Source organism: Neovison vison, chromosome 8 (assembly GCF_020171115.1).
Source record: "Neovison vison isolate M4711 chromosome 8, ASM_NN_V1, whole genome shotgun sequence".
Lineage (NCBI taxonomy): Eukaryota > Metazoa > Chordata > Mammalia > Carnivora > Mustelidae > Neogale > Neogale vison.
The window spans coordinates 22,838,278-22,861,281 of NC_058098.1; the positions used below are offsets into that span (position 1 = coordinate 22,838,278).

Sequence of the window (23,004 nt, forward strand, 5' to 3'; positions counted from 1 at the left end):
CCACATCGGGCTCCTTGCTCCGCAGGGAGCCTGCTTCTCCCTCTGACTCTGCCTTCCACTCTGTCTGCCTGTGCTCGCTCTCGCTTGCTCTCTCTCTCTGACAAATAAAAAATTAAAAAAAAAAAAAGATTTTATTTATTTATTTGACAGAGAGATCACAAGTAGGCAGAGAGGCAGGCAGAGAGAGAGAGGAGGAAGCAGGCCCCCGGCTGAGCAGAGAGCCCGATGCGGGGCTTGATCCCAGAACCCTAGGATCATGACCCGAGCTGAAGGTAGAGGCTTTAACCCACTGAGCCACCCAGGCGCCCCTACAGGGTTTCTTTTTGGGGTGATGAAAATATTCTGAAATTAGGTAGTTGTGATAGTTGTACAACTTTGTGAATATGCTACAAATCGTTCGTTTGTATCCTTTAGAAAAGTGAATTTACAGTATATAAAATACAAATCAACTTAGTAAAACAATAAAAAAAGGAGGGAAACAAACGAATCCTACCAAGTGCTGGCAAAAACACAGAGCAACTGGGACTCTGATGCATTGCTGGTGGAAATGCAAACTGGAATAGCCACATTAGAAAATAGTTTGGCGGGGCGCCTGGGTGGCTCAGTGGATTAAGCCGCTGCCTTCGGCTCAGGTCATGATCTCAGGGTCCTGGGATTGAGTCCCGTATCGGGCTCTCTGCTCAGCAGGGGGCCTGCTTCCCTTCCTCTCTCTCTGCCTGCCTCTCTGCCTACTTGTGATCTCTCTCTGTCAAATAAATAAATAAAATCTTAAAAAAAAAAAAAAACTCGCTAAAAAAAAAAAAGAAAATAGTTTGGCAGTTAATAGTTTAACAAGTTAAACACACTTAACCTGGTACCCAGCAATCCCACTCCTTGGTATTTACCCAAGACAAATGAGAACTTACGTTCTCTCATATTTAGTATAAACTGGAAACAATTCACATTTTTCAACAGCTACACAGATGAACTGTGGTACATCCATACAATGGAATTCTACTCACCGATAAAAGGAACAAACGACTGATTCATACTAAACTGTGAATGAATCTCAAAGTATTGTAAGTGAATATGATAAGAGGTCAAATTTAATAGACTTCACATCATATAATTCCATTTTTATGACAGCCTGGAAAAAGTAAAACTATATGTACAAGGACAGGATCCTGGGTCATAAGAGCCAAAAGCGGTAGGAGGAGTTGACTACAAAAGGATACAAGGGAGGGCGCCTGGGTGGCTCAGTGGGTTAAGCCGCTGCCTTCGGCTCAGGTCATGATCTCAGGGTCCTGGGATCGAGTCCCGCATCGGGCTCTCTGCTCAGCAGGGAGCCTGCTTCCCTCTCTCTCTGCCTGCCTCTCTGTCTACTTGTGATCTCTCTCTGTCAACTAAATAAATAAAATCTTTAAAAAAAATTAAAAATAAAAATTTTTAAAAAAAGGATACAAGGAAATTTTGTAGGGTGATAAAAGCGCTCTACATTTTGACTGTGGTGGTACATGCCTAACTATAAATTTGGCAAGCCTCACAGAACTGTACAGTATGTAAATTATAACTCAACTTTATTTTTTTTAAAGATTTTATTTATTTAACAGAGAGAGAGAGAGCGTGCACAGCAAGGGGAGCAGCAGGCAGAGAGGGAGAAGCAGGCTCGCCGAGCAGGGAGCCCAGTGTGGATCTCAATCCCAGGATGTGGTATCATGACCTGAGCCTAAGGCAGATGCTTAACTGAGCCACCCAGGTGTCCCTATAACTCAAGTGTAAAACAGAAAACACACACATACATATACAAAGAAAAAAACACATGCTCCAATCACCAATTCTGCCTGTCAACCTTCATTTCTATCTGTATATCCAGTCTCCCTTTTCCCCTTATAATAAATGAACTATCCTGCTCCTGTAAATGGCTTATTCCTCCATTTGTACACCATACCAGTCTCTCTCCCATTTTTCCTGAACTCAGACCGATCAGGATTTTGTCCCCACTGCTCCGCTAAAACAACTCTCATCAAGATCATCTAAAACCTCGATGTCACTGAATCAGTAATCACTGAATCTTCATCTTACTTGACCCAGGAGCATCACAAACTGAAGTTATTACTTCCTGCTTCTTGAAATGATTTTTTGCATGAAGCCTCTAGACATCCTCCTCTTGGGATTCCTCTTGCCTCAATGGTCACCCCTTCCCAGTCTCTTTTGCTGGTTCCTCTACATCTGCTAACATCTACAGGAAGGCTCCTGGGCTTAGTCCTCCTTTTTATCTATACTGACTACCTAGATTACCACTATCTAACAGAACCTTCTCATTGAAAACTTTCTACATTTCTGCTCTCCAATTGGTAGCCACTAGCCATATGTGGCTACTGAATACTGGAACTGTGCCTAGTGTGACTCAGGAGATGAATTTTCAATTTTACTTAAACAGCTACATGTGGCTAGCGGCCAGAGCACAGCCCTGGATGCGCTCATCCAGTCCCGTGAAAACACCTCTGATAAAGAACTGTTATCCGGGGCGCCTGGGTGGCTCAGTGGGTTAAGCCGCTGCCTTCGGCTCAGGTCATGATCTCAGGATCCTGGGATCGAGTCCCGCATCGGGGTCTCTGCTCAGCAGGGAGCCTGCTTCCTCCTCTCTCTCTCTCTGCCTGCCTCTCTGCCTACTTGTGATCTCTCTCTGTCAAATAAATAAATAAAATCTTTAAAAAAAAAAAAAAAAAGAACTGTTATCCAAAATACACAAGGATCTCTTAAAACTCAACAACAAGAAGACAAAGAAACAAACAAAAGATGGGCAAAAGACCTTAACAGACACCTCACCAAGGAATATATAAAGACAGCAAATAAGCGTATGAAAAGATATTCAACGTATTTCATTAGAGAAATTGCAAATTTAAATAACAATGAAATACCATTACTTACTTATTATAATGGCCAAAATCCAAAACACTGAGGACCAAATATTGGTGAGCATGTAAAGTAATAGTAACTCTCATTCACAGGTGGTACAAATGCAAAATGGTACAGTCACTCGCAAAGAGTTTGGCAGTTTCTTGCAGAACTAAATATACCATATGATCTGGCAATCACATGTTTTTTTTTTAAAGTAAGCTCTACACCCAACATGGGGCCTGAACTAATGATCCTAAGATCAAGAGTCGCATGCTCAGGGTGCCTGGGTGGCTCAGTTGGTTAAGGGTCTGACACCTGATCTCACCTAAGGTCCTTAAACTCAGGGCTGTGAGTTCAAGCCCCACACTGGGCACTACAGTGCATGGGGAGCTTACTTTAAAAAAAAAAAAAGAAAAGAAAAGAAAAGAAAAAAGTTGCATGTTCTACCAACTGAGCCAGACAGGCACCCTGCAACCACCTTCTTTAGTATTTACCCAAATGAGTTGAAAACTTATGGATAATAAACTGTGGTACATTCTGACAACATAATATTATTTAATGCTAAAAAGAAATGAACTATCAAGCCATGAAAGGACATAAAGAATCCTTAATTGCGGGACGCCTGGGTGGCTCAGTTGGTTGGACGACTGCCTTCGGCTCAGGTCATGATCCCGGAGTCCCAGGATCGAGTCCCACATCAGGCTCCCAGCTCCACGGGGAGTCTGCTTCTCTCTCTGACCTTCTCCTCGCTCATGCTCTCTCTCACTGTCTCTCTCTCAAATAAATAAAATCTTTAAAAAAAAAAAAAGAATCCTTAATTGCTTCTTACTAAATGGAAAAAAAAAAATCTGAGAAGGCTACCTACTTATCTATGTTCAACTGATGACATTATGGAAAAGATAAAACTATGGAGACAGCAAAAAGGTCAGTGATCGCCAGGGGTTAGGGGATAAGAACAACTGAAGAGGCAAATTACAGAGGATTTTTAGGGCAGTGAAACTCTTCTGTACAATACCATAGCAGTAGATATGTGTCATCATAAATTTGTCCAAACTCAAAGAATGTACAACATCAAAAGTAAGCCCTAACATAAACTATGGAATTTGGGTGATAATGATGGTTCAGTGTAGGTCCATAAACTGTAACAAACGTATCATTCTCCTGCAGGGGGTTGATGGGAAAGCTATGAAAGTATAGAGCCAAGTGATGGGTCCTCCCTGTACTTTCTGCTCGATTTTGCTGAAACCTAAAACTGCTCTAAAAAATAAAATATATATTTTTTTAATCCCATGTACTACTCACTGCCAATTCCCAAATTTCTATCTCTAACCCAGAGCTCACACCTCAATTTTGACTCACTTAGTTATTCAACCATCTGTTCAACAATCTCCACTTGGTTATCTAAAAGGAATGCAATATTTAACATGTCCAAAACCAAATTACTGATTTTCCCCATTTCAGCAAGTAGTAATTCTACTAGCACTTAGAACAAACACCCTTGGAGTCACCCTTGACTCTTCTGTTTTTCTTACAATATCATCTGCAAATCTGTCAGCTATACCTTCAAAAACTACTCAGACTCTGACCACTTCCCATCATCTCCACTGCTGCTTTTTTTGTTCAAGCAACTATCACCTTTAATCCAAACTAGAACCAAGGACTACTATTCTCCCTCTTTCTTTCCATGCCTGCCTACAGCATATTCTACACAAAATAACCACAGCCACTTTAAATAACTGAAACCAGATAATGTCATTTCCCTGTTTAAAATCTTTCAATGACTTCCTATTATATTCAGATTAAATTCCAAATCCCCAAGTATGACCAGATCTGGCTCCTGCTGACATACGTGGACTCATCTCCCTCCTCTGACACCATTAATCTTTACCCTCTTTTTCCATCTTGAACATGAGCATGCTGTGCCTTGGCTGCCTCTGCCTAAATCCCTCTTCCCCTGGATATCCACCTGGCTCACTCCCTCCCTCACTTCGGATCACTATTCAAATGTTTCCTTAATAGATAGATCTTCCCTGAATACCTTCTTCATGAAAAAACACCCCACATACACACACCATGTCACACTCTTGTCCACTTGTTAGTACTTATTCCTCCTCCTAACATTTATCACCACCTAACCTTACAGTTATGGGTCTGCTTGTTTATGGTCCATCTACCTCCACCAAATGTCAGCTCCTAAAAATCAGGGACTACCCATCAGTCTTAATTACCACTCTATCTCCAGCATCTAGCACTGAATGAATGTCTTAGCATAAGACACCTGTGGGAAGACCTCTAAAATCCCACACACGAAATTAACTGTTCTCCCTCCGGGGGTTATACATGAACTCTGTACAGAGTTAAGTATCACTTTATGATATAATTAATTTCAAAAACTTCACTTTCTACCCTAGGTACAAGACACAGCATGGGGATCAAAGTTATGCCCTCTCATGCTCACAAGCCAGACTACCTTGACTCAAGTTCCAAATTCATCTGGTTGTGCAAGGTTGGGCAACTTAGTTAACCACTCTGCGTCTGTTTCCTCATGGATAAAATGGGAATAATAAAAATACCCACAACTCCCAGTGTTATGAGAATTACATAGGGTATAACATGTAAAGCTTTTAGACTTGTGCCTGACAAAGAAAAAATCCCCCAATAAGTGTGAGCTATTGGGACACCTGGGTGGCTCAGCCAGTTAAGCGTCTGCCTTCAGCTTAGGTCGTGATCCCAGGGTCCTGGGATTGAGTACCACATCAGGTTCCTTGCTCAGCAGGAAGCCTTTTTCTCCCTCTGCCTGCTGCTCCCCCTGCTGTACTTTCTCTCTCTCTCTCTGACAAATAAATAAAAGCTTTTAAATAAATAAATAAATGTGAGCTATTAGCAAAGACATAACCATGAGCATATATGATTAACATCATTGGCCAGCAATGCTAAGAGCCAGAGCCAAATACCTGAGTGGCCTCTAAACTTGAGGGGCCTATGTGATTCTTCCTTCATTCCACAGTCTGTAGCTTAGTGTCTGACTCCCAGCAGACACTCAAAACATGTATGTGAAAGGCTCAGAAATGAAAAATTATTTTCATTTTTTCCTAAGTTTTTTTTTTAATATTTTATTTATTTGACAGAGAGAGACACAGTGAGAGAGGGAACACTAAAAGGAGGAGTGGGAGAGGGAGAAGCAGGCTTCCTGCAAAGCAGAGAGCCCGATGCAGAGCTCAATCCCAGGACTCTGGGACCATGACCTGAGCTCTGCATCGGGCAGAAGCTTAAAGAATGAGCCACCCAGGTACCCCGTAAGATTTTTATTTTTAATTAGGCTGTACATGAAACATGTGGCTCTAACTCACAACCCCAAGATCAAAAGTCACATATTCCACTGACGGAGCCAGTCAGATGCCCCAGTGAAAAATTACTTTAATAAAAGTAAAATTAAAAAGGGGGGGAAGGATGGTACAAGAAGTGAAGAGGTAAGCTCAGCCACAGCACCTTCTTCCTAGAAACATCGCCAAAAGCAAGGAAACAAAAATGAACTACTGGAACATCACCAAGATCAAACTTTTGCAGAGCAAAGGAAACAGTCAAAAAAAAAAAAAGACAACTGACCGAATGGGAGAAGATATTCGCAAACAACATATCAGATAAAGGGCTAGTATCCAAAATCTATAAAGAACTTATCAAACTCAACACCCAAAGAACAAATAGTCCAATCAAGAAATGGGCAGAAGACATGAACAGACATTTCTGCAAAGAAGACATCCAGATGGCCAACACACATGAAAAAGTGCTCAACATCACTCAGCATCAGGGAAGTACAAATCAAAACCACAATGAGACACCGCCTCACGCCAGTCAGAATGGCTAAAATTAACAAGTCAGGAAACAACAAATGTTGACGAGGATGCGGAGAAAGGGGAACCCTCCTACACTGTTGGTGGGAATGCAAGCTGGTGCAGCCACTCTGGAAAAAGAGCATAGAAGTTCTTCAAAAAGTTGAAAATAGACCTATCCCAGGGCCCAGCAATCACACTACTGAGTATTTACCCTAAAGATACAAATGTAGTGATCCAAAGGGGCATGTGCATCCAAATGTTTATAGCAGCAATGTCCACAACAGCCTAACTATGGAAAGAATCTACATGTCCATCAACAGATGAATGGATAAAGAAGATGTGGTACATATATACAATGAACTACTATGCAGCCATCAAAAGAAATGAAATCTTGCCATTTGCAAAAATGTGAATGGAACTAGAGGGTATTATGCTGAATGAAATAAGTCAATCAGATGATCTCCCATCCAAGTACTAACCAGGCCCGACCCTGCTTAGCTTTCAATTGATCTGATTGATCAATTATCATATGATCTCTCTGACATGACGAATTTGAGAGGCAGGGCAGGGGGTTGTGGTGGGGTAGGGAAGGAGAAAATGAAACAAGATGGGATCAGGAGGGAGACAAACCATAAGAAACTCTTAATTTCACAAAACAAACTGAGGGTTGCTGGGAGGTGGGGAGGTAGAGATAGGGTGACTGGCTTATGGACACTGGGGAGGGTATGGGCTATGGTGAATGCTGTGAAATGTATGGTGACCTGTACCCCTGGGGCAAATAATATATTATACATTAATTAAAAAAAAGAAGAAGACATGCAAAAGGTAACAACCAGGAACCGAGACTTGATCGATGCAAATAATACTAAAAAAAAAAAGAAAGAAAATTTCAAGGAGAGCTAACTAAGGACATTACACAACTCAGATTTTAAAATCTTTTGTACAAAAAGTAGGGCACCTGGGTGGCTCAGTGAGTTAACCCTCTGCCTTCAGCTCAGGCCATGGTCTTGGGGTCCTGGGATCAAATCCCGCATTGGGCTCTCTGCTAGGCAGGGAGCCTGCTTCCTCCTCTCTCTCTCTCTCTCTCTCTCTCTCTCTGCCTGCCTCTCTACCTACTTGTGATCTCTGTCTGTCAAATACATAAATAAAATCTTTAAAAAAAAAATCTTTTGTACAAAAAGTAGAAGGAGACTATGATCAACTTATATGGAAACAAAGCGGTGGAAATGTGCCAAGGAGTCAGGAAAGCAACAGACAGAAGGAGTTTTGCACTGTGTTCTGGGCAAGATGAGAGAAGGCCAGGCCTACTGTTTGAGGCAGATGGTGTGCTCCTGACAAATGAAGGGAACAAGGCGGAGGGAGGCAGAGCTAGCAGTTTCTGTTCTCACCACCAAACGTTGATTGCTAGGAGACTGCAGCCTCTCACATGCTACTCAGTTCATCTGCATAATCCTAGAGGTAAAGTGGGCAGGCAAGATTACATCATCTACAGAGTAGGAAATGGATATCTGGAAATTGTCCCCCAAAGTGGTAGGTGCAAAATTAGAACATGCATTCTTATCAATAATCCATATCCTATTTGGTGAGATAAATTGTTTTTAGAACTAACAACTTCCATGGAAAATCTAAATCTGGGGCACCTGGGTGGCTCAGTGGGTGAAGCCACTGCCTTCGGCTCGGGTCGTGATCTCAGGGTCCTGGGGTCGAGTCCCGCATCTGGCTCTCTGCTCAGCAGGGAGCCTGCTTCCCTTCCTCTCTCTCTGCCTGCCTCCTGCCTGCTTGTGATCTCTCTCTGTCAAAGAAATAAATAAAATCTTTAAAAAAAAAACTTTAAAAAACAATTAAAAATTAAAAAAGAAAAAAAAAGAAAATCTAAATCTGTATTTTACAAACTCCCCTCTCTAAATAATAAAAATCCTAATCCTGTGATTTCTTAGGGACCCTAGAATTTAGGAAGGAAAAACTGGTTTGGATAATTTACAAATGCATTCTGGTCAGGTATACATAAAACAGTTTTCTAACAAACCAAGTTATAATCTCAGATTCTTCAGTTCCAAATGGGTTTGCTTTGGGGGCTTAAATGAGATACCTCATGTAAAGCAATTAAGGCCATTAGCATTGTACCTGACACATAACAAATCTCTGATAAATGTTAGTTACCATTGCTATTGTGGTTTAACGTAAGTATGTATGTAGCAGACAAGGTAAGAGAGAAACCAGGCTTCTGTATAAGCATCACACACAAAATAAATCAAAGATAGAGACCTATTAAAAATGTCAAAGAATTGGGACGCCTGGGTGGCTCAGTTGGTTGGACGACTGCCTTCGGCTCAGGGCGTGATCCTGGAGTCCCCGAGTCCCACATCAGGCTCCCAGCTCCATGGGGAGTCTGCTTTGCTCTCTGACCTTCTCCCCTCTCATGCTCTCTCTGTCTCTCTCTCTCAAATAAATAAATAAATAAATCTTTAAAAAAAAAAAAATGTCAAAGAATTAATCCAGAAAGACACACTCACCCATTCTGGGTCACATTTGTATCTTCATACACATCTATTGTCACATGGGTTTTGAAAAATAATTTAACCCCTGTGCTCGCTTTGGCAGCACATATACTAAAAATAATTTAACCCTTTTCATGACTTTTTTTTTTGCAACCTAGAAGTAAATCCAGAAAATATGGAAGAGCACTCAGAAAAATATCACTAGGGAAAGGAATCACCTGGGAGGCATAGCCAGTCTTTGGAGTCAGATCAACAGGGGTTCAATCCCAGCTCCACCACACACTGGCTGTGAAATTTGGAACAAGGGATTTTTACCTCTGTGAGCCTTTGTTTCTTCCCTCATTTATAAAATCGAAATAATAAACAACATAGCTTGCTGAGAAGATTTAATGGAATAGCTGTATACAGGGAACCTGGCGCAGTCAGTCCTGCACATAATTGCTATCTAATTCTGCAATATTAAAAAAAAATTTCTCTCAGGCTTAAGATGTAAGCAATCAGAACACCTAGAAAAATGTTTCCTACAATCATTTGGAACTTGGTCCACAAATACTTTACTGATTACCTATTATATGCCAGGTACAATTTTCAGGCACTAGAGATATATCAGCAAACAAAATTGATAGCACATCCATGGCTGCCTTGGAAATGCACCCACCACATCCTTACCAAGTAGACCACGTAGATAGTAACTGACCCCAGCCACAAAGGCACTAAACCCATCCTGACCTCTGTGCCATCTCCACACTTCCCTAGCATTGTTCCTAACCAAGGACTGAGTAAGCAGGTATACTAAGATAAGACTCTTCCTGGGAGACAAGACTCTTTTGACAGCAACAATGGCTTGAGAAATCCCCATCTCCTTTGCCAAAACTTACTGGTAGATGGAAGATATCCTACCTTCCTTTTCTCTCCCTGCCAGGGGTTAAAACTCTTCCCAGCCTCTTCCCCTCATTCCCCATTTCCCTCTACAGGAGGTTTCCAAATCAATCAATTACACTGCATCTCAGAGAACCCAATCTACCGTACTAGCCCTCAACTGAGCTAGCATTCTAGAAGGAAAGACAGATAAATAAAAAATAATCAAGGGGCGACTGGGTGGCTCAGTGGTTTAAGCCTCTGCCTTAGGCTCGGGTCGTGATCTCAGGGTCCTGGGATCGAGCCCCACATCGGGCTCTCTGCTCGGCGGGGAGCCTGCTTCCCCCTCTCTCTCTGCCTGCCTCTCTGCCTACTTGTGATCTCTGTCTATCAAATAAATAAATAAAAATCTTTAAAAAAAAAAAAAAAACAGCATGGCAAAGATGATCCTATTTTTTTTTTAAGATTTTTTTTTTTTTTTTTTGACAGAGAGAGAAATCACAAGTAGGCAGAGAGGCAGGCAGAGAGAGAGGAGGAAGCAGGCTCCCTGCCGAGCAGAGAGCCCGATGCAGGACTCGATCCCAGGACCCTGAGATCATGACCTGAGCCGAAGGCAGTGGCTTAAACCACTGAGCCACCCAGGCGCCCCAAAGATGATCCTATTTTAAATAAATAAATAAATAAATAATAATCAGGAGCGCCTGAGTGGCTCAGTTAGTGAAGCATGGGACTCTTGATCTCAGGGCTGTGAGTTTCAGCCCCACAATGAATGTAGACATATCATAAAAATAAAATCTTGGGGGGCTCCTGGGTGGCTCAGTGGGTTGGAGCCTCTGCCTTCAGCTCAGGTTATGATCTCAGGGTCCTGGGATCGAGCCCTGCATCGGGCTCTCTGCTCAGCGGGGAGCCTGCTTCCTCCCTCTCTGCTTGCCTCTCTGCCTACTTGTGATCTCTCTCTCTCTCTTTCTGTCAAATAAATAAATAAATAAATAAATATCTTCTTTTAAAAAATCTTCAGAGGTCCAGGGTAGCTCAGTCAGCTGGGCATACAACTCGACTTCAGCTTAGTCATGATCTCAGGGTCCTGAGACTGAGCCCCGCATCAAGCTCCGCAATAAGCCTGAGCCTGCTTAGGATTCTCTCTCCCCCCTCTCCCTCTGTTCCCCACTTACGGCATGCACTCATGTGCTCTCTCTCTCTCTCAAAAAATAAATAAAATAAATTAACAAATAAAATCTTTAAAATTTTTTTTAAAATCAAATCAAGTAATTATAGACCAGCAAGGGTATAGCATAAGCAAATTCTTTAGGTGTTCTCCTTATCTTGTAAGTTGTGATACTTATAAGACCTATCTATATATGTGTTGGGGCGCCTGGGTGGCTCAGTTGTTGAGCATCTGCCTTCGGTCATACATGATCCCAAACTCCGGAGCTCAAGCCCCACATTGAGCTCCACGCACGGTGGGAAACCTCACCCTCTCCGTCACCTACTCCCCTTGCTTGTGTTCCCTCTCTCATTATGTCTCTCTCTGTCATACACATGTATGCCAGAAAAGGGAAAGTTTTACTGTATATATATTTAAAAATAACTTCAAATGTAGAAAATTATACTGCAAGAGTATTAAAAAGGAATTCACAGTGGTGCCTGGGTAGCTCAGTCAGTTAAACGCCCAACTCTTGGTTTCAGCTCAGGTAATGATCTCAGGGTCATGGAGCCTGCTTAAGATTCTCGTTCCCTCCCCCCTCTAAAATCAATTAATTGATTAATTGATTAAAAATTAAATTTTAGGGGTGCCTGGGTGGCTCAGTGGGTTGGGCCTCTGCCTTCGGCTCAGGTCATGGTCTCAGGGTCCTGGGATCGAGCATTGGGCTCTCTGCTCAACGGGGAGCCTGCTTTCCCCTGCCTCTCTGCCTACTTGTGATCTCTCTCTCTCTCTGTCAGGTAAATAAATAAAACTAAAGAACAACAACAAAAATTAAATTTTAGAAAAAAAATTTTCAAAATAAAAGACAAAAATAAAAATATAAATTACAAAATATTAAATTTAAAATGGAAATACCAAAATGAACTCACAACTTTTCAAAAATTTTATTTCTGAGCTCTATCCACTGAAAAGGCCTAAAAGCAGTAACATTCTAGCAGCAATAAACACAGCCAGTGCCCAGAGTTATTTCTAAATACTACTTCCACCTAAAAGGAATTAGGCCTCCTTGGAGAAATGGCTGACTTCAGGGTCTAGAGAATGACAGGGGCAAAATAAATGTGGGCCTTCTAAGTAGTGCCAGAAAAAAAGAAAATACTCAAGGACTAATAGAAGTGTATTGAAAGAACAAAAGAACCCAGTTTAAAGGGTCTCTGACTAGCTAAATTTGGGATAATTTTAGCACCAAAGAAAATAATGAATGTAACTGACTATATCACCACACTAAATGATGTGAGTTTTGGTGATCCTTAAAAATGAAAAAAGGGATGCCTAAATGGCTCAATTAATACATCTACCTTCAGCTCAGGTCATGATCCCAGGATCCTGGGATAGAGTCCCACATAAGGTTCCTTGCTGGCGGGGGGAGGATTGACAAGACTTAGCAAAGCTTCAAGAAACTGTTCCAGGGGCGCCTGGGTGGCTCAGTGGGTTAAAGCCTCTGCATTCAACTCAGGTCATGATTCCAGGGTCCTGGGATCGAGCCCAGCATCGGGCTCTCTGCTCAGTGGGGAGCCTGCTTCCCTTCCCCTCTCTCTGCCTGTCTCTCTTACTACTTGTGATCTCTGTCAAATAAATAAATAAAATCTTAAAAAAAAAAGAAAGAAACTGTTCCAGATGGGGCACCTGGGTAGTTCAGTCAGTTAAGCATATGACTCTTGGTTTCATCTCAGGTCATGATCTCAGGGTCCCACCATGATCAAGCCCTACCCAGAGCTCCGCACTCAGTGAAGAGTCTGCTTTCCCCTCTCACTCCCCCTCTGCTCCTCTACCCACCACCACACACATTCTCTCTCTCTCAAGTAAATCTTTTTTAAATAAATAAATAAATAAAACCTGTTCCAGAGTGGGGGAAAAAAAGAAAAAACTACCCCATTTCCTAGGACTTCTACAACAACAGACTGAAACCAGACAAGGATGGTGCAAGAAAAGATCAAAACCAAAGTACTGGGCGCCTGGGTGGCTCAGTGGGTTGAGCCGCTGCCTCCGGCTCAGGTCATGATCTCAGGGTCCTGGGATCGATTGAGTCCCGCATCGGGCTCTCTGCTCAGCAGGGAGCCTGCTTCCTCCTCTCTCTCTCTCTGCCTGCCTCTCTGCCTACTTGTGATCTCTCTCTGTCAAATAAATAAATAAAATCTTTAAAAAAAAAAACCAAAGTACTAGTGAACACGGATATCAAAATCCCAAACAAAATATTAGCAAACTGAATCCCATAATTTATTATATAAATGACCTAATAGAGTCTATTCAGGCATGCAGGCAAGAACTGCTCATCAGAAAATCTACTAATGTCATATACCATACTAATATACTGAAGAGACAAAAACCTATATGGTCAATTAATGAGATGTCCAGAAAGCACTAGATGAGGGGCACCTGGGTGGCACAGTGGGTTAAAGCCTCTGCCTTTGGCTCAGGTCATGATCCCAGGTTCTGGGATCGAGCCCCACATCAGGCTCTCTGCTTGGCAGGGAGCCTGCTTCCCCCTCTCTCTGTCTCTGCCTGCCTCTCTGCCTACTTGTGATCTCTGTCAAATAAATAAATAAAATCTTAAAAAAAAAAAAAAGAAAGAAAAAGCATTAGATGAAACTCAACAGTCACACAGGCTAGGGGAAAACAAAACAAAAACAAAAACTTCCAGCAAACAAGGAATAAACAGGAAGAAATTACTTTAATCTGATTAAAGAGTCTACCATGATCTTTTTTTTTTTAATATATTATTTATTTGAAAGAGATCACAAGTAGCAGAGAGACGGGCAGAGACAGAGATGGGGAGGCAGGCTCCCTACAGAGCAGACAGCCCGATGTGGGGCTTGATCCCAGGACCCTGAGACCATGACCCAAGCTGAAGGCAGAGGCTTAAACCACTAAGCCACCCAGGTGCCCCGAGTCTACCATGATCTTAACATTAAACATCATATTTAATGATGAATCTTCACATGAACTCCTGTTAATCAAACAAACAGTAAGACGCAGAATTCTACTGTTACCATTACCATTTGACACCATGCCAGTGTGGTTCTGGTCAATGAAAATGGGACAAAGAGAGAAGGAAAGAAAAGGGATGAAAGATGAAAGGAAGGAAAAGAAAGAAGAGGCATAAGGACTGGAAAGCAAGAGGCAATATACCCGTTTGCATAGGTATGACCATCTACGTAAAAAATCCAAAAGAACTAGTAGGACAAGTATGAAAATGCAGCAAGCTTTCTGCACACAAGTTTTACATACAAAATTTATGAGAAATAAACCCTCACATATCCACCCCTATGACCACTTTTGCTTCCTCTATCCTCCCATCCTTTCCTCCCTTCATATTATCTTTGAAGAAAGTCCCAGACAACAAATCATTTTATTCTTAAATGTCTGTATGTAATCTGTAAAAAATGAGGGCTTTTTTAAAACATAGCTATACCATTTCCATACCTAAAAGAATTAACGATGCTTTTATATCATTAATCACTGTTCAAATTTCCAACAATCTCATAAATGTCATGAAATCTTTTTTTAGCAGTCGCTTTTAAACTATGATCTCAGTAGGACACCTGGGTGGTCAGTCAGTTTAACTACGATCTAGGTAAAGTTCACACACTGAATCTGGTCAACAACAAGACTCAACAGCATTACTAAACACCACCAATAACCAAAGAGAAAATGTAATATGAAAAGATCCAGGGATACTTGGTGACTCAGTAGGTTGGGCATCCCACTCTTGGTTTCAGCTCACATCATGATCTCAGGGTCGTGGAATCAAGCCCCATATGGGGCCCCACGCTCAGCGCAGAGTCTGCTTGAGATTCTCTGTCTCTGTCCTCCTCCCACTCACATATACTCTCTCCTCTCTCCTCTCTCTCTCTCTCTCTCTCTCTGGCTCACTCATTCAAATAAATAAATAAATACAATCTTTAAAAAAAATATCCATTCACAAGGTGCTCCTGGGTAACTTAATCAGTTAGGCATCTATTAATTTCAACTCAGGTCATGATTTCAGAGTTGTGATCACAGCGTCTTGAGACTAAGCCCAGGGTAGGGCTCTAAGCTGGGCATGCAGCCTGCTTAAGATTCTCTCTTCCTCTCCCTCTGCCCCCTCCCCTACTCACGCATGCATGTGCGCGCTCTGCAATAAAAGAAAAAAGATCCATTCATAGAAGCAACAAACACTAGAAGGTACTTAGGAATAAGTCTAATAGATAAAATGCAAAAGCTTTATGAAGGTTATAAAACATTACTTATGTTTATAAAGGAAAATGTGAATAAATACAAAAACGTAGTATTTTCAGGGCACCTGGGTGCCTCGATCGGTTAAGTATCCAACTCTTGATCTCCACTCAGGTCATCATTTCAGAGTCCTGGGATCAAGCCCCATGTCAGGCTCCTTGCTCAGCAGGAAATCTGCTTAAGGATTTTCTCCCCCCCTCCCTTTGCCCCTCCCTCCTTGTTCACACCCTCTCACACATGCACATTCTCTTTTCCTCTAGAATAAAATCATTTAAATAAATAATAAATAAATCATTTTTAAAATAAAATTAAAATTAAAATTCACATTAAAAGTAAAGATCTATAACTGAAACTAATACAGTACTGAATGTCAATTATACTTCAATTTTTTGAAAAAGTAAGAGAAAAGGTTTAAGAACACAGCAAATAAAGCACACAGGGGCAAAATCTGTCTTAATAGCTATAAAGACTTACTTTAAAGCAATATAAATTCGATGTGTTGCTATTAGCACCAGAGTAAATATAAATTAATAGAACAGAGTAAGGAGCTAAGAAGAGAGAGTGCCATATTATGGCACTTGGTAAAGTGGTACTGCAGAACAGTGGGGAAAGAATGGACTGTCCTACAAACGATGATGAGGCACCTGATTATGTAAATTGTGAATAAAAAAATTAGACCAGGTTCATTCCATACATAAGATCAATTCTAGGTAAATAAAGATCAAAATGTGAAAAGCAAAACTTTAAAACTTTTAGAAGAATTTAGGAGAGTACTATATGCCACGAAAGATATCAAAAACAAGCTGAAAGGGGGCACCTGGGTGGCTCAGGCAATTAAGTGTATGCCTTCAGCTCAGGTCATGATGGGATCGAGCCCCACACCAGTCTCCTTGCTCAGCAAGAAGCCTGCTTCTCCCTCCCTCTGCCCGCTGCTCCCCCTGCTTGTCCTCTCTCTTTCTCTCAAATAAATAAATAATAAAACCTCTTTTTTTAATTAAAAAAATAAAAAAGAAAAGAAACAAACAAGCTGAAAAGACAAGTTACAGACTGGAAGATTTCTGCAACACAAACTGACAAAGAATTGGAATCCATAACGTATTAGAAGAACACTAATATATCACTGAGAACAGAAATCAAATAGGAAAATAGCCAAGAACAAGTTACAGAACACACATATTAGAAAATGCTCAACCTCACCAGAAGTACAAGCAACAGAGAATAAAACAAATTTCATAACAAACAGATTAGCAAGACCAGAAAGTCTTTAAAAAGCAAGGATTGATAAGGACATGGAAAAACAGGAAGTTTAATGCACTACTGTGGGGGTGTAATTTAATAGAAGCATTTTGGAGATAAACTTGGCAATTTCCAGTAAAACTGAAAATGTGTATATCATATTACTTAACAAATTCACTGGAGTAGGACTTATCAAACAGCAGTTCATGACCCACTGGATTATAAAATAAAATTAATGAATCTAGACCAGCACTTGTACATATGTTCAGGAAACATACATACAATATAGAGGGAAAACATCAGAATATAAAGCATGTCCAAGGTTAAGAACTGTCTCTAAGTTTTTGCTCCGGTTAAATTATTATGTGTATATGGATGGGTATTACACTGGATTTAAAATATATTTCTTACTATAAATTGCCATAAAAAAGGTTTGAAAGTCACTGCCCAAGAAGTATTCTTGCAAAAGGATACACAAAAAAGTCATTTACAGAGATGTTCACAATAACAGTGTGTTGTTTATTTTTTAAATTTATTACTCTTTTTAGTAATCTTTACACTAACATGGGGCTTGAACTCATGACCCTAAGATCAAGAGTGACACACTCTTCTGACTGAGCTAACCAAGCACCCCAGCAACATTAAGTTTAAAGCAGAAAAACTGGAGGGGAGCCTGGCTGGCTCAGTAGAGAGCATGGGATTCTTAACCTCCAGGTTATTAGTTCAAACCCTACACTGGGCCTAGAGATTACTTTAAAAATAAAGTGAAAAACCGGAATCTAAATGTCTATCAGTAGGAGACTAGATAAATGAAATATGATATATTCCTTTTTTTTAATATGGTATATTCATACAACAGAACTCTATACAGAAGTTAGGAGGAGTATCTTATATATCAGTATGCATGAATCACACAAACACAAGCTAAAGGAACAAACAATATAATAAAACATATTCATTTTTAAATGAAGTGATTTTAAATAAAGTGATTCTAACTATTACTTATGAATACATATATATAGTTAAAATGTAAAAACATGGACAGAAAGGATACAACCAACTTCGGGATGCTGGTTGCCTCTATGGAACACAGAAGGGGAATTGAATCGGTAAGGTATAAAAGACACTTGGATTAAATCAGAAATGCTTTATAGCCTTAATTTTTTAACATAAATATAATAAAACAAAAATGTCATTTATTCCGAGTGACATTTATTAATTTATTAATAAATCTTATTATTAAATTTTACATACTAATTTATTAATATTCACTAATATTTATTCTGAGAGATAACTATACAGATTATTTTATGGCTAGCTGTACTTCTTTACTTTTTCTAAATTTTAATTTTTTTCCACATTTGAAAAGAATTCTTCCCTTGATTAAGCTGCCTTAAAAAGAGCTGAGAGAAAACAAAAAAGGGAAATAATCACAGATAATACAAACAGCCTAAAACAACAAGGTATTTAAAAGGTCCACAATTCATTTATCCAATCTATCCCCAAAAGGCAGCAGAGACATTTTCTGCCCCAACCAACATTTCCCTGCTTCTCTTTTCCCCTCTCTTCTCTTCCTACGCCCCAGGAACTGGTCAGTCTATTTTGAGAAAACTCCCCAAAAGGACTACACTCAGAAATGCTTGAATTCTGAAACCCCCACCTTTACCTTAAACATTAAGAAATGACCAAATTGTAGGACGTTCTCAACAACCATCATTTTACAGTTGGTAAGGAAGGCCTTTCTCCACATATTCTATTACCTGATTCTCAGAAAAACTCTGAGGTTGATATTACTACTATCCACACATTTACAGATGAAGCTGAACCTCAAAGTGGGAATTACCACCCAGAGGTCACAAGTCAATGACAATTCAGGACTACAAGCCCTCGGCCTCTACATTTAATCACCATACAGAATGATGACTAAATTTCAACCACAACACACACCCAGAAAACAGAAGGAGTTGTTCACAACACACAAACTATTCCAATCTAACCCCTTTCCTTCATGCTTCCATCCCTGATCTATCCTCTCTTCTTCCAGACAGGGAGCCAAGAGCAAGAAAGCTGCCACTTTTAACTCTTCCCTGCCTTGCAGCCATCCATGCTTCTTTTTCCCATCACTCCTTCTCGGAACGGGCAGAAAGGGGAAACGAGTATTAACAAGTAGACACGGAATGGTCTCCATGACAGACGGATCCCAGCACCAAAAAGAAAGGACATTTCCACATCTCTAGGCTTATGTCTCCTACCTTCCAAGAGTCAGGGAGCAGGAAAACACTACAGAAAAGCACAGGCTACCCCTCTTTATCAATGCTAGCAAAAATCCTTTACTGAAGGAATTTAATTAACAGAAAAATACAAAAGTACCAGTTTTTTAATCGGTCCCGGGCTTCCAACTGGGCTCCCACTTCAAAGCTGATTCCTCGTCTGTTAGGTGGATGCTTTGTCATTTTCAGTCATCAGCGGGGCTGCCTTTATTCTCCTGAAAAAGCCAATTAAATATTTATGAAACTTAGGCAAAGTCTGCCCAGAGTGTAGCATCAGTCACTACACATAAAAGACAAACAGGAATTATTCAAAACAAAAAGCTCCAGGAAACCCTGCCAGTGGCTACTTCCAAGCCTGCTCTCATCCTAACACAGGTGTGCCCTCCACTGTCTCCTCCTTCTCTATTATGTGGTGTCCTGTAGTTCCAGAAATCCTGAGGAGACCTGAACTCAACAATGCTGACCAAGGACTCACTTAAAGGGGAACACCTCAGAACTCCAAAAAAAACCCAACTGCTTTCCAGGTTAAATACAATCATTTGCTAATGCATTCAACAAGTATCTGCTGAGAAACTAGAAAAAAACGGTCAAGACCAAAAGAGACACAGTTTCCTGTCCTCATGAAGACTCTAGTCCACTGAAGGAAGACAAAACTGTAGACAGTAAACAGAAGAATAACTACAAGTTCCAACTCCTATGAATTTTAATATAAAAGAAGTAAATAAAAGCTGAGATACTGATTTCTGGCCCTATTTGGAAGGCTAGACAGGAGGAACTATACTTTCTTTGTTCTATGTATATTTTCTGCCTCTTCTTGAGTTCATTCTGACAATTTATATTTTCCTAAGTAATTCTTTATCAATTCTTTGGATCCTGGGACAGGTGGTCATTTTCTATACGAATAAAATTTATCTTTAGGCACCAGAGGTGGTTCTAATGGAAATGTAGCACTCTGAGCTCTTGGAGCACTTAAGCAGGCCACATTCACAGAGCAGGTAACCTCAAACTGCATTTTCCACTGCTAAACTTTGGGTCTCAAAAGTTTATACTGCCCAAGCAACATCAGAGCACTACCGAGACAACACCTGCCTCACACCAGAAACAATCTTTGTAATGGACTGACAGGCGCCCCTACATTTTAGAAAGAATTTGTTTGCAGTACATTACATGAAAAGGCAGGATCCTAAATTACATTACTTTGAGCTCACATTAAAACTCATGTAATGGGGGCGCCTGGGTGGCTCTGTCAGTTAGGCGTCTGCCTTGGGCTCAGGTCATGATCCCAGGGTCCTGGGACTGAGCCCCATGTCAGGTTCCCTGCTCAGCAGGAGGTCTGCTTCCCCCTCTGCCTGCCGCTCCCCCTGCTTGTGTGCTCTGTCAAATGAATAAAATCTTTAATAAATAAGTAAATACATACATATATACATCTCATGTATGTTTGGGACACCTGAGCAGCTCAGCCAATTAAGCATTCAGCTCTTGGTTTCAGCTCAGTTCATGATCACAGGGTGCCGGGATCAAGTCCCATGTTGGGCCCCCCCTCTCTGTGCCCCTCTCCCTGCTTGTGCACATACTCTCTTATCTATCTAAAATAAATTAAATATATCTTTAAAACTCATGTGTGTTTAGGTGCACCTGGGTGACTCAGTCAGTTAAGCACCAGACTCTTGATTTTGGCTGAGGTCATGACTTTAGGGTCATGAGATCCAGCCCCACATCAGGCTCAGCACTGGTGGAGCCCACTTAAGATTCTCTGTCCTCCGCCCCTCCCCCCTCTCAGCACTCTTTCTCTTTCAAATAAATAAAATCTTTTTTAAAAAGGCTGGTAGGTGGGGGTGCCTGGGTGCCTCAGTGGGTTAAGCTGCTGCCTTCGGCTCAGGTAATGATCTCAGGGTCCTAGGATCGAGCCCCGCATCGGGCTCTCTGCTCAGCAGGGAGCCTGCTTCCTCTTCTCTCTCTGCCTGCCTCTCTGCCTGCTTGTCATCTCTCTCTGTCAAATAAATAAATAAAATCTTAAATTCAAAAAAAAAAAAAAAAAGGCTGGTAGGGAAAAACAGGTTGTAGGTGATTGTTCTTCTCCTTTATTAATTTTTTTTTTAAGATTTTATTTATTTGACGGAGAGAGAGGAATCACAAGTAGGCAGAGAGGCAGGCAGAGAGAGAGAGGGGAGGAAGCAGGCTTCCCGCGGAGCAGAGAGCCCGATGCGGGGCTCAATCCCAGGCCCCTGGGATCATGACCTGAGCCGAAGGCAGTGGCTTTAACCCACTGAGCCACCCAGGCGCCCCTTCCTTTATTAATTTTTTTAAGTGATCTCTACATTCAACATGGGACTTGAAATCACAACCCTGAGATCAAGAGTCACATGCTCTACCAACTGAGCCAGCCAGGTGCCCCTGTTCTTTTCCTTTTAAACAGTTTCACAGGGACACCTGGGTGGCTCAGTTAGTTAAGTGTCCACTTTCAGCTCAGGTCATGATCCCAAGTCCCATGTCAGGCTCTTTGCTCAGCAGGGAGCCTGCTTCTCCCTCTGCCTGCTGCTCCCCCTGCTTGTGCTCTCTCTCCCTCTCAAATAAATAAAATCTTTTTAAAAATAAATAAATAAATAAAGTTTCATAGATTTAAATATTTTCACAATGGAAATTTTCTGTAAGAAGAAAAAAAGAACCATGTAATTTGAAAGCTGAGCTACCCATTACACAACCAATTTGGAAGGGCTGATCCCAGGGAACACACACTTCAAATGAAGGCAGGAATGGTTGACAGTCGAATACTAAGGAACTGAAACATTCTTAAGAAACTGGAAAGCTATTATGTTAAGAGTGTTTCCAGTATAAGGACCCTAGGAATGGGAGAGTCAGAGGTCTGGCTGACTTTACCCTTTACACTCTCAAGGAAAATGAGGTATCAAATCTGGTAAGGAAATCCAATCAGTGTTAAGTCTTCATTTTGGGCATGGTAGCTCAGTTATTAAGTATCTGCCTTCAACTTAGGTCATGATCCCAGCCACACGGGATCAAGCCCCCCTGCTCAGCAGGGAGCCTGCTTTTCCCTCTCCAGGTCCCCTAGCTTGTGTTCCCTCTCTCATTCAGTCAAATAAATAAATAATCTTTTTTTTTTTTTTTAAAGATTTTATTTATTTATTTGACAGAGAGAGATTACAAGTAGGCAGAGAGGCAGGCAGAGAGAGAGGAGGAAGCAGGCTCCCCGCTGAGCAGAGAGCCCGATGCGGGGCTCGATCCCAGGACCCTGAGATCATGACCTGAGCCGAAGGCAGCGGCTTAACCCACTGAGCCACCCAGGCGCCCCTAAATAATCTTTTTTTTAAAGTTTTAATTTTGGCTTGACTGACAAATACCACCTCAAATTATCTATCTTTTTATCTCTGACTTCATGCATAAGTAATATACAGATTTATAGTTTGGCCTCCTAGATTATATGAAAAAGTAATGCCAGAGCTGCCTAGCTGGCACAGTCAATAGAGCATACAACTCTTGATCTTGGGATTGTAAATTCCAGCCCCAAGCTGGGTGTAGAGATTACTTAAAAATTTAAAAATCCAAAAAAAATAAAGTGATGCCAAACAAGAAGAAAGGCAGAGTGGCAATGAACACTCACTGAGCTCCCACTATTTGTCAGACTTTATGCGGGGCAACAGCTCACTTTTATAGGGACTACGTTTATAATGTAATAGGACTAAATGCTTGGCCTTGAATCCCCAGATCCACCCCATACTAGCTGAATGAATTTGGGTAAATTACTTAACACCTCTGAATTTGTCTCCTCTCCTTAAAAGGGGTTAGAGTGGTGATAACAATGGGTGTGAGGATTAAATGAGATAATCCATTTAAGGGGCAAAGGACTGGTGCAAAGTAAGGAGTATAAAGGAGTTATTAGCTGCTAATAATTCTATTATCACAAATGAGGAAATTATGCTTAAAGTAATTTGGCTAGGGTTCAGGTGCTAAGTGACAAGCCCCAGAACAAAAGCTCAGGTCTGCTTGATTTCTGAATT

The 23,004-nt window shown here is 41.1% G+C and overlaps 1 protein-coding gene across 1 annotated transcript in view; it reads right to left on the reverse strand.

Moving 5' to 3' along the window:
- PHF20 (PHD finger protein 20) overlaps positions 1 to 23,004 on the reverse strand; it is a 149,850-nt gene that overhangs the window by 107,250 nt on the left and 19,596 nt on the right. Inside the window, exon 2 of the mRNA XM_044263120.1 lies at positions 19,092 to 19,206. Coding sequence (XP_044119055.1) covers positions 19,092 to 19,174 — 83 coding nt within the window. The 5' untranslated portion in view covers positions 19,175 to 19,206. The remainder of the gene's footprint in view (positions 1 to 19,091; positions 19,207 to 23,004) is intronic.